Source organism: Chelonia mydas, chromosome 2 (genome assembly GCF_015237465.2).
Source record: "Chelonia mydas isolate rCheMyd1 chromosome 2, rCheMyd1.pri.v2, whole genome shotgun sequence".
NCBI lineage: Eukaryota > Metazoa > Chordata > Testudines > Cheloniidae > Chelonia > Chelonia mydas.
The window spans coordinates 261,877,566-261,891,190 of record NC_057850.1 but is presented as its reverse complement, the minus strand read 5'-3'; the positions used below and the strand labels follow the sequence as shown (position 1 = coordinate 261,891,190).

The 13,625-nt window shown below is 54.4% G+C and overlaps 1 protein-coding gene across 5 annotated transcripts in view; it reads right to left on the bottom strand.

Moving 5' to 3' along the window:
• AGAP3 (ArfGAP with GTPase domain, ankyrin repeat and PH domain 3) overlaps positions 1-13,625 on the bottom strand; it is a 238,193-nt gene that overhangs the window by 107,126 nt on the left and 117,442 nt on the right. For all 5 annotated transcript variants that reach the window (XM_043541881.1, XM_037891515.2, XM_037891516.2 and 2 more), the window contains exon 7: positions 1,616-1,743. In XM_043541881.1, the coding sequence (XP_043397816.1) occupies positions 1,616-1,743 (128 nt within the window). The remainder of the gene's footprint in view (positions 1-1,615; positions 1,744-13,625) is intronic.

Genomic DNA, 13,625 nt, shown 5'->3' with positions numbered 1-13,625 from the left:
CCAAGCTGCCCGTTGTCCTGGGTGTGGAATGGGCAGAGCTGGACGAGACCCCCCGCCACAGGAGCCCCAATCACGGAATGGCTCCTCTCGGTAGCTGGGAGCGAGAGGCCCAGGGAACACGGACTGGCTTCAGATCCCTTGAGGGTGTGCGGAGATCAGTGGGCAGGGCGGGCCAGGGCTGCAGGAAGAGGCGCTCTCAGAGCTGGGCTGGCTGGTTGTCGCTCCAATGCCCAGGGTCTAATGAACTGCTAGATGTGTGGCCAGGAAGGACTCTTCCCCCAGGTCAGATTGGCTGTGACCTCCTCGCCTCCCTCTGTGTGGGCGCAGATCACTCGCTGGGATTATCTGGGTCTCTCTCATTGCTCGAGCATTGGGCACCTCAGCCCCCCAGTCTCTGCCTGTGGCAAATCAGTCGCCTCCCGAGTGTCTCAGTTGGGTTGTTGCGCTGAGGGGCAGGTGCTGGGCTAGACAGGAGGTCAGGCAGATGATCTGGTGGCACCTTCTGGCTGTCAAACTCCGTAACTTTAAGGTAGGGACCAAGACCATGAACTTGAATAGAAACTCACCCAATGAAAGATGCTAGCAGCTCATTCTGGCAGCTTTGTCCGTTATCTCCTCAGCACCTCGGCATGTTCAATTCTGTGTTTAATCCTTGTTTTAACCACTTTAAGTGCTCCAGGAGTCAGGCTCCCAGGCCTGAGAGTCAGGGACAGTGTTTGCACCTTCCAGGTCTCTGCTGTGGGAGCTGACTCGAATAAAAGACGTGTACTCTTGGGCACACAAACATCCTGTTCTGGAGACTTGCTGCTCCCTACTGAGCAGCGTGTCCAGCACCTCCTCTCGTACACCTCCGTCTCGGACAGCACCTCGTCTTTACCTCCAGGGCCAGGGCAGCCATCTCCCAGCATCCTCTCTGAAGACTGATGGCTCGGGCAATGTCCTCCTCCTCCTTACCTGTGTCCTTCCCCCTAGGGCTCCCAAGAACCCACCCATTTTCTCACAGCCTTCCTGCTTCTCAAACACTCCGACAATATTTTATTTGTTTCCATGTCTGATATTTGCTCTTTAAATTCCCTCTTGGGCTCCCCCTTTCTGCACACACCTTACGTGCCAGAGTTTGTTCCTTCTGCAGGCCACCCTTGGCTGCATGTCCCGGCCCAGGAAGGGGACTGTTTGCCTCGGGGGCCCTGGAATCTGGTCACATAGCCAGACTGGCTAAGCTCTGGCTGCCCTGCCGCCTTTGCGGTCTATAGCTTCCCTGCCTCCTGGGACTCTGTTATTGGTGCCTCCAGGCTCCCACGCTGAATCGAAAGATTGTACCACCCTCACTTTGGACTCCAGGATCTTCAGGGTTTGGAATCACCCTTCCCAGAGCCAAGTGTCACTTGGCCGGTGTTTGGTATCTTCCCTCTCGTCAGGGGCTCCACGCTGCTTGCCCTGCAGGCCCCTGACCCCCGGGCAGGCAGGCAGGGAGCTGTTCTGGGCTTTAGGCCAGCAGCCCCCCACCAGCTGCACTGGCTACTCTAGGGCTTGTGTTCAGAGACGGGGGCTAGGCAGACCCAGCCTTTACCTTTCAGTCAGCGGGGGGTGCTAGGGGCGGGGTCCCATTTCTCACCTGGTTGATGTGCACAGAAGGAATAGAGGCCGCAGAGACAGACGAATGGCTAGGTGAATTGGGCAGGGACTTGCAGGGCCCTATGGAGAGCTGCTGTTTCTTCCGCAGGGCCACCACCTTCTGAGCCACTGAAAGAGAGAAGAGAGGGGCTAGGATCAGACGGCTTTCCCCACCCACTGCACCTCCAGAGCAGTTCAGAGCGACCCCGTGCCGGCTCCGGCCCCTGCCTGCAGCCAGTACCTGGGGCTTCAAACTGCCCCTCGCTGTGGCACCAGGGACTCCGGCAGCACATCCAGCCCGCGGCTGCCTCGGGCTGCAGTGCACTGGAGCATGGAGCCGCTCGTGGCTGCCCCAGGGGAGCGGCGTACCACTGCCGTTTGCCCTGCCCCCGGGTACGTGTCCCTCAGCTCCTGGCACTGCTCCATAAAGCAGTGGCTTCAGGGGGAGTCTGAAAGATCTTCTAGGAGCCCAGGTGAACTGCAGGAAAAAAGGTCAAATTCTCATCATTTCTTGGGACACACCCATTAGACTCTGGGCACTGGCTCCGTATCCAAGCCCTGGTCTCAGAACGGGTCCAGGCTGAACCCTTGGCTGCTGGAGCTTTAGAAAGCAGTCGCAAGGCACCTTGGGCAGCGGAGGGGCTCCCCCAGGAGCGGCAGGGGGTGCAGCCGCTCACAGAGCCAGCCACTGAACTGGGCATGCCCTCAACACACCAGGTAGCTGTGGCCTTCATCCCAGCTGCACCCGTGCTCTGCCTCAAATGCCACAGGTGCCCCCTTCCCAACCTCCACATCCTGTCCTCCAACCTGGGCACTAGGCACCTCCATCCTCCAAACTGGGCGCCCTCCACTCTAGACACTCCTCTACCCATGTTTAAACAAAGACAAACACAGCCCTCTCCGGTGACCCACACGGTGAGCACCGGCTCAGAACCCGGAGCCCAGGCCTTCACAGACTCCTGCTGGAGCCCGGCCCGCCCCGGGGACAGCAGACAACTCGACAGAACGCCTTGGAGGCGGACGCACATGGGAGCAGGCGCCCCGGTGAGGGGCCATGCAGAGAACGCCCTGCCAGAAGTGCTCCTCTCTCCTACACTGATCACAACGGCCACGGTACAGCAACGGGAGAGGTGTCCCTCAGGCAGGCAGGGCAAAGCCACAAAGAGCTTCACGGGGTAAAGCCAACCCGGTCAGGGCCACATGCTGCTGGCCCAATGTGCCCTGTCGCAAGCCTCCCCTGAACTCTGCGCTGGCTGCGGTTCCCAGAGAGCCCTAAGATGCCGCACCACATACAGCGTTGAACTGGGAGGTGTCTAACCCCCAGGTAGCCCCGTGGGTCCCTGCGCCCCAACACCAGGGCTGCACGCAGGTGGGACAGGCTGACCTGCCTTCTCGGCCAGAGCTGGGAGTCCAGCCAAAACGCCCTCAATCGGAGTGGCCCATGTTACCTCTGCCATCTCTTCCGGCTGTCCCCCCCACAAACCAACAGCACCGCCCTCGTCTCTGGCATGAGCCTCAGCAAGCAGGCTCACACCCATGCTTTGCGCGCCATCCAGTGCTGGGCCAGGCCACTGGCCATGCTGGCTGGGTCGGGCGATGTGGAGACACAGAGCTACGTGTAGTCACAATACCGCAGGCACCACAGCCCCCTCGCCCCAGCCTGTCTGCCGGCACAAGAGGAAGCGGGGCAAGATGGACTCAGCAGCCCCTCGCTGTGCTGCCACGGCCATGCAACCCCCCGCTCAGGAGCAGCGGGCCACCCGGCCCTGGAGGCCAGTGCTCACCGGGTGGAGGGTGGCCGCAGACTGGTCGGACAGAGCTGTTGTCCGGCGGGCAGCAGAGGGTACAGAACCTTTTCATCCCTCTGTGGGGAACAGGCCTCAACAATGCAGCCGCAGGCCGCGTGGGTGAGAGCGGCCATCGCCCTGCCCAGGGCCCACCCCATGTTCCTGGACAACTGGGCCCTGGCTTGAGGCCAGGACTCCACCGTGGGTGCCTTGTCATGTCTGTTTCCATGCAATACACAGAATGCTGCACGGGCATGCAGCGAAGGGGGCCAATGTACCGGAGAGCACCGAGGGACAGAAACAGCTGGAGCCCAAGTCTGCTCCCCCACCCCACCCCCAGCAAGCCCAGGAGGCCCCACGCCAGCCTTGGTGGCAGGTCCCTGCAGGCCCTCAAGAGCCAGCAGAGGAGGACACTTCGCACCACACAACACTGAGCCCAGCCAACACTGACCCACTGGGGCACCAGGCACACGCGCTTGTGCCCGGGCTCCCAAGTCCACTCCCAAGCTACGCAGAGCGGTGGCAATTCTGCTCGATGCTGAGTAAGGGCAGAGTGGGCTGGGTTTTGACTGGGAGAGACCGAGAGGCCGTGGCAGTCCCTGATGGCCCACAGCGACAGCTCTGGGGCGGAGCCGCACCATGGCACGAGGCAGCAGCAAGACGGACAGTCACTATTCACAGCTGGACAGACAAGCTGCCACTGAGTGCAGCCTGCATCAGAAATGCTCCGTGAACACAGGTTCCCGGGGGACCGGGAGGGGTGCGGGGGGATGGCTCCTTGAGCTAATGCTGGCACTGCTCTTTCCTGTCATTTCTTGCTCTGCTGGTGGGGGGCTTCCACATCTGTATTAATTATTCCACTGCTTTTGTTTGCTTTGTGAGGGATTTTCCCCTGGAGCAGAGAACGCTGCGTGCGCTGATGGGGCAGGAATTATTAGCGATTGCAGCTACAGGCACCGCGAGGGACTTCGGGTGGCGAGTTTGCACTTTGGTCGGACGTCCATTTCCCCCCTGGTTGGTTTGGATTGTGATGAGGGAGCACAGTCCGACTGACGTGCCGCCTATCCGGAGACCTTCGGCAGAAATTCCTTCATTAAACGAGCATGTACATGCAGGACAGCTGCGAGCTCCAACGCAGGGAACACGCAGCCCTGAACCAAGGGCAACACCTGATGTTGTGTCTTGGGGAGTCTCGTTTTCTTTGCCACCATCTCATGAAGGAAGGATGCCTGGCAGGTGAAGGAGCTGCCCTGAATAACCAGGTTGCACTGGCATCCTCTCTCTGGAACCATGGCGCCCAGAGCTCATTCGCCTACTCTGGCATCAGCTCTTGTCCTTGCTCTCTCCCGCTCAAGATGGAGTGTCGACTCCGAATCCCTCTGACGATCAGATTCTCTCCTGGCCCCTGGTGTGTGTAGTTGCTCTGGCACTCAGATCCCGCAGGCCTGACCCTCCGCCTGCTCTGGGAGGTGCGGGGGGTTGTACTGGTCACTACAAGGAATAATAAGTGACAGGGTTAATCGCCATAACAATGGCTCCTCCACCCTTGGACTACCAAGGAACGCCAAGCCCTGGCATGCTACAGCTGCAATTCACAAATTCTGCGGTGAGGCAGGGGAGGGGCAGGAGCAATGGAGGGGGCAGGTGTGGACGCACATGGGGGCTGCGGTTCACAAAGGTTACGGATTGCAGGGGAAGAGCACGCTTCGGAACAGCTTTCTGTTGCGGGTCCAGCAGGCGGAAGGGGAGCAATTTACCAGCGAGTGGAAAGCACGGCCACTGGAGTTCTTCATCCAGAGCATCTCAGAAAGCCAACGCCGTGCGTGTTTCTGCGGGTGCAGGGAAACACACCGCCCCCCGATGTGCCCGCCAGCGAGAGCGGCGGCTTTATAAACGCTACCCAGGCCCCGCTCCTAAGGGCTGGGGGACAGAAGGGCTAAAGAACTAGGGGCTTACCTCAGCTGCCAGGGTTCCTAGAGCATTGCCTTTGCACGTTCACACTCGTGGAGTGCCGCTGAGCCTGGGGAAGCTGCTGGAGAGCAGAGCCTACTGGGGCCATCCATGCACTGGACCCAAGGAGCCCGGGGGCCTCGGTTCCTTCTGCTACAGCCCAGACGCCTGCAAGTGGAAGGAGAGCCAGCCCACGAACACCCCCACCAGAGCCTCTGCATCGTCCCAGCTGGGGAGTGGGGTCCAAGCTGGCTGTACAGACCCCAGCGGGGGAAGGATGCAGAAGTGGTTCCCGAAGTGACTTCAGCTCAACGCCCAGCTGAGAGTGGTGCTGCGTCAGCATCTGCACAGAACTCCGGGAGCAGCCCTGCAGATAAGGCGACCTCTCGCTCCAGGTGGGAGCCAGCCTCCCAGCCCAGCCAGGTGGAGGCTTGGGCCAGCCACCCAAGCCCAGACCCATGAGCACCCAAACCTCCACCAATACTGCAACGTCCACACTGTTTGCAGCAGGTAGTGTGAGCCCGCCCCAACTGCAGTGCAGACACGCCCTACAGTTCTAGCATGGAAACCTGGCAGAGGTAGGCCACTGCTGCCCTCTCCTCCCTGGCAGGGTGAGCCCTCAGGCCCTCACACCCTAGACAAGGCACTGCAGTCTAACACCACTAGCCGGGTAATGAGTGGAGACGCACCCCTTGTGCTTTCATCCCGGAGGCTGCAACAAGCTTAGGAAGTTTCCTAAATGGCGGAGTCCTGGCCAGACAAAAAGCCCCAGCCCTGCTGACATCTACAACGCGGAGTCTAACTTCCCCGGGGCAAAGTCCTCGGCTGAGAATCCTGAATCCTCAATCCTGAAGCACTTACACGAGAGGAAAGTGATCAGGAACAGTCAGCATGGATTCACCAAGGGAAGGTCATGCCTGACTAATCTAATCGCCTTCTATGATGAGATTACTGGTTCTGTGGATGAAGGGAAAGCAGTGGATGTATTGTTTCTTGACTTTAGCAAAGCTTTTGACACGGTCTCCCACAGTATTCTTGTCAGCAAGTTAAAGAACTATGGGCTGGATGAATGCACTATAAGGTGGGTAGAAAGCTGGCTAGATTGTCGGGCTCAACGGGTAGTGATCAATGGCTCCATGTCTAGTTGGCAGCCGGTATCAAGTGGAGTGCCCCAAAGGTTGGTCCTGGGGCTGGTTTTGTTCAATATCTTCATAAATGATCTGGAGGATGGTGTGGATTGCGTGGGTTGGTCCTGGTGGCTTGCGTGGGTTGGTCCTGGTGTGGATTGCGTGGGTTGGTCCTGGGGCTGGTTTTGTTCAATATCTTCATAAATGATCCAGAGGATGGTGTGGATTTGCGGATGATACTAAACTAGGAGGAGTGGTAGATACGGTGGCAGGTAGGGATAGGATACAGAGGGACCGAGACAAATTGGAGGATTGGGCCAAAAGAAATCTGATGAGGTTCAACAAGGATAAGTGCAGGGTCCTGCACTTAGGACGGAAGAATCCAATGCACTGCTATAGACTAGGGACCGAATGGCTAGGCAGCAGTTCTGCAGAAAAGGACCTAGGGGTGACAGTGGACGAGAAGCTGGATATGAGTCAACAGTGTGCCCTTGTTGCCAAGAAGGCCAATGGCATTTTGGGATGTATAAGTAGGGGCACTGCCAGCAGATCGAGGGACGTGATCGTTCCCCTCTATTCGACACTGGTGAGGCCTCATCTGGAGTACTGTGTCCAGTTTTGGGCCCCACACTACAAGAAGGATGTGGAAAAATTGGAGAGAGTCCAGCGAAGGGCAACAAAAATGATAAGGGGTCTGGAACACATGACTTATGAGGAGAGGCTGAGGGAACTGGGATTGTTTAGTCTGCAGAAGAGAAGAATGAGGGGGGATTGGATAGCTGCTTTCAACTACCTGAGAGGTGGTTCCAAAGAGGATGGTTCTAGACTATTCTCAGTGGTAGAAGATGACAGGACAAGGAGTAATGGTCTCAAGTTGCAGTGGGGGAGGTTTAGTTGGATATTAGGAAAAACTTTTTCACTAGGAGGCTAGTGAAACACTGGAATGCGTTACCTAGGGAGGTGGTAGAATCTCCTTCCTGAGAAGTTTTTAAGGTCAGGCTTGACAAAGCCCTGGCTGGGATGATTTAGTTGGGGATTGGTCCTGCTTTGAGCAGGGGGTTGGACTAGATGACCTCCTGAGGTCCCTTCCAACCCTGATATTCTATGATTCTATGAGAACAGGGTGATTAAAGAGGTCTGATGCAGGTGGATTTCAGACAGCGCCTCTGGCATACGTTTGGGATGAGGACTCAGGACACATTAGCCCCTGTAGAATACGGCAAAGGGAGGATCCATTATTAAACCCTAACCCTCCCTTAGTGGATGTCTGTGTTACGAGCCAGGGCGTGAATCAAAGTCCAATACATGCTACATGCTAAAACCAGGTGCGGAGCTGCAGTACAAACCCACCTGAGCCCCCGGGTACGTACTCGGGGCAGCCAGCCCGTGTTGCTGCTTGTTAGGATATAGATATTCAGGCCTGTCTGCAAAGGCCTATACGCTAAAAATTTAGGTGTGTTCTTATCACTTGGCTAGTTCTAGAGGTATAATAGAAAGAATCAAAATCACTGTCGGCCGGTGTAAGGGCCTTCTCTTACTGTGACAGTCTGAGGCCCTGTGCTTAGGCTAAGGCCTTTGGCTAAGCAGCAGAGGCAGCCATAGCTGGGAAGCAACCGGTCACCTCCTCACATCCCAAACCAGTCACTCTGAAATAAGGTGCCATTGGTCTGTTAGGATACAATCCTGTCCTGATAACGCCTATCGCCTCCAGAGAAAGGGAAGTGCCTAGAAGATGTAAAAGGAAACTTAGTCTGATAGCATTCTGTCTCGCAAGAACTCACTTATCAATAGTTGGGGTGTGAAATCCTCATTCTGTGCTGTTCTGTCACTGTAGTCCCCATTTCCCTATTGTTTGTCTGCATAATCTCTGTCTGGTTCTGTGATTGTTTCTGTCTGCTGTGTAATTAATTTTGCTGGGTGTAAACTAATTAAGGTGGTGGGATCTAATTGGTTAAATAATCATGTTACAATATGTTAGGATTGGTTAGTTAAATTTCAGTAAAATGGCTGGTTAAGGTATAGCTAAGCGGAACTCAAGTTTTACTATATAGTCTGCAGTCAATCAGGAAGAAAGGTGGGGAATGGGAACAGGGAATGGGGGTGGGGAAATTGGAATCATGTTTTGCTAAAGGGGGGAATGGGAACAGGGACACAGGTAAGGCTCTGTGGAGTCAGAGCTGGGAAGGGGGACACTAAGGAAGGAAACTGGAATCATGCTTGCTGGAAGTTCACCCCAATAAACATCGGATTGTTTGCACCTTCGGACTTCGGGGATTACTGCTCTCTGCTCATGGGAGAAGGACCAGGGAAGTGAGCGGGTGAAGGAACAAGCCCCTAACATCGCTTGGGTCTGCCTCAGCGATGTTACACGTCTCGACGCGCTAGCTCAAAGGGAGCTAGCTCTCGAGTGCGTCTATGCGAGCTGGGGATTGCACCCCTCGCTCATAGCACAGACCTAGCCTGACTCCGCTTGCTAACAGAACGGTGATGAAACCATCCGGCCAGATCCTCAGGATATGGCCCAGGGTCTTCAAAGGCAGGAAGGAGAGAGAGCACACGCCCAGGGGCTCCAGGCAAAGGTCCCACAGTGTAGCAGGCTCTCTGGAGGTATTCGCCAGGGCTTCAGGAATCCTGCAACAGCAGCGTGACTAAAATCAGCAGGACTCTCCACTGGGGGTTTCATGGGGAGAAGACAAGGAACGGCCCAGAGACTTCAGGTCCAGCCAACAGTCCCAAAGAGATTAGACAGGCAGAGAACAGGCAAACATTATCTGCTGCCCACAGAGAACCTTTTCACTCCCCAGGACAGAGGGTTTTCTGCATGCCTTCTGCACTCCCGCTGGGCTCAGCAGGTCTGAAATACTGCCCTGAGATTCAGGCCACGAGGCGGCGCGATTCCCGAGCAGGAGGCAGGATCAGACCATCTCCTTGAGACAGCAGGGCTCAGGGTACCAGTAGGAAAAATGAAGGCTCCCATAAGAGATTTGGGAGGGCCATACAGCCACATTGCCTAGCCAAGGCTGGAGCAACCAGCATGACTCAAGCTCTGGCCCGTCATGTGTCCGTTTGATCGCCAGTGGAGAGATGTTCCAGTCCAGCATGGCCATGGAATGGAGTCTCTGGAGCAGACTGTAGGGCACTTCACGCTGATGTTTGCTGGAGTGGGGTCCTCCACTTCTTTAACAGCAGATCCACCGGGGCCTGTTTCAAGCAGGACTCCTGTCCCTGTCATAGATACTGTACCTGGGCTCCTCACAATCTTTAGTGTATTTATCATCACAGTGCCCCCGTGAGGGGGGCAGGACTATTACCCCATTTTGCAGTTGGAAACTGAGACAGAGAGAGAGAGACCAAGGGCTTGTCTACATGGGATGTCACTGTGCAGAAAGTTCGGGCGCTGTAGATTCACACTCTGGCTTTTTGCACAGTAACGTCCCATGAAGACAAGCCTGATGTGATATGTCCAGGATCACAAAGGATGTTTGCTGTGGAGCAGGAACTGAACCCAGGTCTCCCACAGCCCAGACTAGTGCTCCAACCACCAGACCCAGTCTTCCTCCCAGTGCCCATGGCAATCTCTAGCACTCTCTTTGTCGGCTGGATGACAGGCCAAGCACCAGTCCCACAGAGCCATTCCCTCCTGACTGTTCTGCAATACGCACTTGTTTGGTGACGAAATAGGAAGTGTTCTACTGTGACTGGGCAACACAACATCACATCCCCTGAGCAGCTGCACAGACGACTTTACAGCCTCTCCCCAGCACTCAGTTCCAGACACTGCTACCCAAACATCTCACTGCCACGAGCTGTCCGCTCTGGGGAACCAGCCACAGCCTCAGTGATGATCCCAATGGAGGGGCTCAGAGAACTCAGCTGCACTCCCTTCAGCCCAGCATCCAGGAGCTTCCACCAAGAGGTGGCCAAGGGAGCACTGCCTCATCATCTGCACTGAGCGCGAATCCTGCTGCCAGCCAGGGCTGTCGCAGCCTCATTTGCAACTACACCAACGTATGTGTGAAGAAACCAGGTGTCCCTTAGTCCCCGGCAGACTCATACTGATCTCCGAGGATCCTCTCTCAGGAGAAGGGTAACTGGCAAACATCCCTGGAAGAATTGCCTTGGCCTGGCCTGAGCCCTCGATGGTCCCACAAAGGAGATTCTTTGGGCAGGCACGAGAGTGGACTTCTCTCGAATCCAGAAACCGAGGGCCTGGAACACCTTGAATGATTCCTCGAATGCCTGGGGAGAACGGGGACAAACTAGCCAATTGTCTAGGAATGGGAACATCTTGACACCCGAGATGGACATGAGCCCTCCCAGGCATTTGGTGACTTCCCTTGATGCAGCCCCTTGCACTGAGAACGGACGCTGTCCCTCCACAGAGAGAGGTGTCATTCCGACAGCCACACTGACGCAGGCATCCTTACGCTGAGAGCTCCAAGCCAGTTTTGAGGGGACAGGGCAACACATGGAACTTCCCAAGGAAGCTAGGTTTCAGAGTGGTAGTCGTGGTTGTCTGTATCAGCAAAAACAACGAGGAGTCCTTGTGGCACCTCAGAGACTAACAAATCTATTTGGGCATAAGCTTTCATGGGATATAACCCACTTCATCAGATGCATGGAGTGAAAAATACAGTAAGCAGTATATATATTAACAGCACATGAAAAGATGGGAGTTGCCTTCCCAAGTGGGAGATCAGTGCTAACGAGGCCAATTCAATTAAGGTGGAAGTGGCCTATTCTCAACAGTTGACAAGAAGGGGCAAATATCAACAGAGGGAAAATTACCTTTGTAGTGTTAACGAGGCCAATGCAATCAGGGTGGACGTTGCTCATTCCCAACAACTGACAAGAAGGTGTGAGTATCAGCAGAGGGAAAATTACTTTTTGTAGTGATCCAACCACTCCCAGTCTTTATTCAGGCCGAATTTGACGGTGTCCAGTTTGCAAATTAATTCTAGTTCTGCAGTTTCTCTTTGAAGTCTGTTGTTGAAGTTTTTATGTTGAAGAATTGCCACTTTTAAGTCTGTTATTGAGTGTCCAGGGAGATTGATGTGCTCTCCGACTGGTTTTTGAATGTTACAATTCTTGATGTCTGATTTGTGTCCATTTATTCTTTTGTGTAGAGACGGTCCGGTTTGGCCAATGCAGTCAGTCTCTGGAGGGCGACAACGAGAAGAGGCCGTTTCTCATGCTGGATGAGAAAACCTGTCTGAGGAGCTCACCTCTGCTCTGAGCAGCTCCTCAGGAGGGATCCCTGCAGCGCAATGGGGTGAAACTGGTTCACGCATCCAAGCTGAACGAGATCTAGCGACTGGATGGGATTCCACCGCAAGCTGCCAAGCCCCAGCAGGCAGGCAGGGAAGCAAAAGTCAGAAATCTCAGTGGTTTTCAAGCAACACGCCAGATTTGCAGCCTTGATGCTGAAGGTGATACATGGTGGCAGATGATGCATCAGCTCGGCCTCACACATTTCTGAGGAACCTCTCCAACACCGGAAGGACGAAGACTCCCTGTCCCTGGTGGTGTCGGACTCAATGGTGCACATACAGGAGCCTGATTGTACGCTCCGGCGCTGGCCACAGGCAGAAGGAAGAATCCAAGCCCTTGGGACTGGCGAGACGGACAAAGCTGCAGCCGCTCTCAGCACGCCTTGCAGGAATCTTTCCACATGCTCCCTGGACTCAGGCTAACAACTAGCCTCTGCCAGAGCAGGGCCGAGAAGTCCAGCACAAAAGGGCCCTTGTGTAGAGGTCAGCTCAGCACGGTGCAGAAGCGCTCTCAAAACAAGGGTCTGCTGGAGCAGAGAGCCCCCAGCGCTGGTGGCCTTGGTCATGGCACTGATTTACTCCGAGCCAGGGAAGATCCTGACACTGAGAAGCACCTGCACCTGGCCACTCTAAGGGAACAAAGCATTGCTGGAGACACTTCACCACCAAGACACCAACAGGTGCATGCTGAGTGCCAGCAGCTAAGAGAATCATGTGCATTAGAATCATAGAAGATCTGGGTTGGAAGGGACCACAGGAGGTCATCTAGTCCAACCCCCTGCTCAAAGCAGGACCGATCCCCAATTAAATCATCCCAGCCAGGGCTTTGTCAAGCCTCACCTTAAAAACTTCTCAGGAAGGAGATTCCACCACCTAACCCATTCCAGTGCTTCACACCCTCCTAGTGAAATAGTGTTTCCTAATATCCAACCTAAACCTCCCCCACTGCAACTTGAGACTATCACTCCTTGTTCTGTCATCTGCCACCATTGAGAACAGCTGAGCTCCATCCTCTTTGGAACCCCCCTTCAGGTAGTTGAAGGCTGCTATCAAATCCCCCCTCACTCTTCTCTTTTGCAGCCTAAACAATTTCACACTTGAGTTCCTTCAAAACTCTTGGGTGAATATCACCTGGTCCTGGTGGTTTATTACTGTTTAGTTTATCAATTTATTCCAAAACCTCCTCTAATGACACCTCAATCTGGGACAGTTCCTCAGATTTGTTACCTAAAAAGAATGGCTCAGGTTTGTGACTCTCCCTCACATCCTCAGCCATGAAGACCAATGCAAAGAATTCATTTAGTTTCTCTGCAATGTCCTTATCGTCCTTGAATGCTCCTTTAGCATCTCGATCATCCAGTGGCCCCACTGGTTGTTTAACAGGCTTCCTACTTCTGATCTACTTAAAAAGTAACAGCAAAATTTTTTTTAAGTCTTTGGCTAACAGTTCTTCAAATTCTTTTTTGGCCTTCCTAATTGTATTTTTGCACTTCATTTGCCAGTGTTTATGCTCCTTTCTATTTTCCTCACTGGGATTTAACTTCCACTTTTTAAAGGATGCCTTTTTGCCTCTCACTGCTTCTTTTACTTGTTGTTTAGCCACAGTGGTGCTTTTTGGTTCTCTTACTGTGTTTTTTAATTTGGGATGCACACTGAGGCTGAGCCTCTATGATGGTGTCTTTAAAAAGTTTCCACGCAGCTTGCAGAGAGTTCACTTTTGGCGCCGTACCTTTTAATTTCTGTTTCACTAACCTCCTCATTTCTGTGTAGTTCCCCCTTCTGAAATTAAATGCTGCCGTGGTGGGCTGCTGGGGAGTTTTCCCTGCCACAGGGATGTTAAATTGAATTAGATTAGGGTCACTATTACCAAGCGGTCC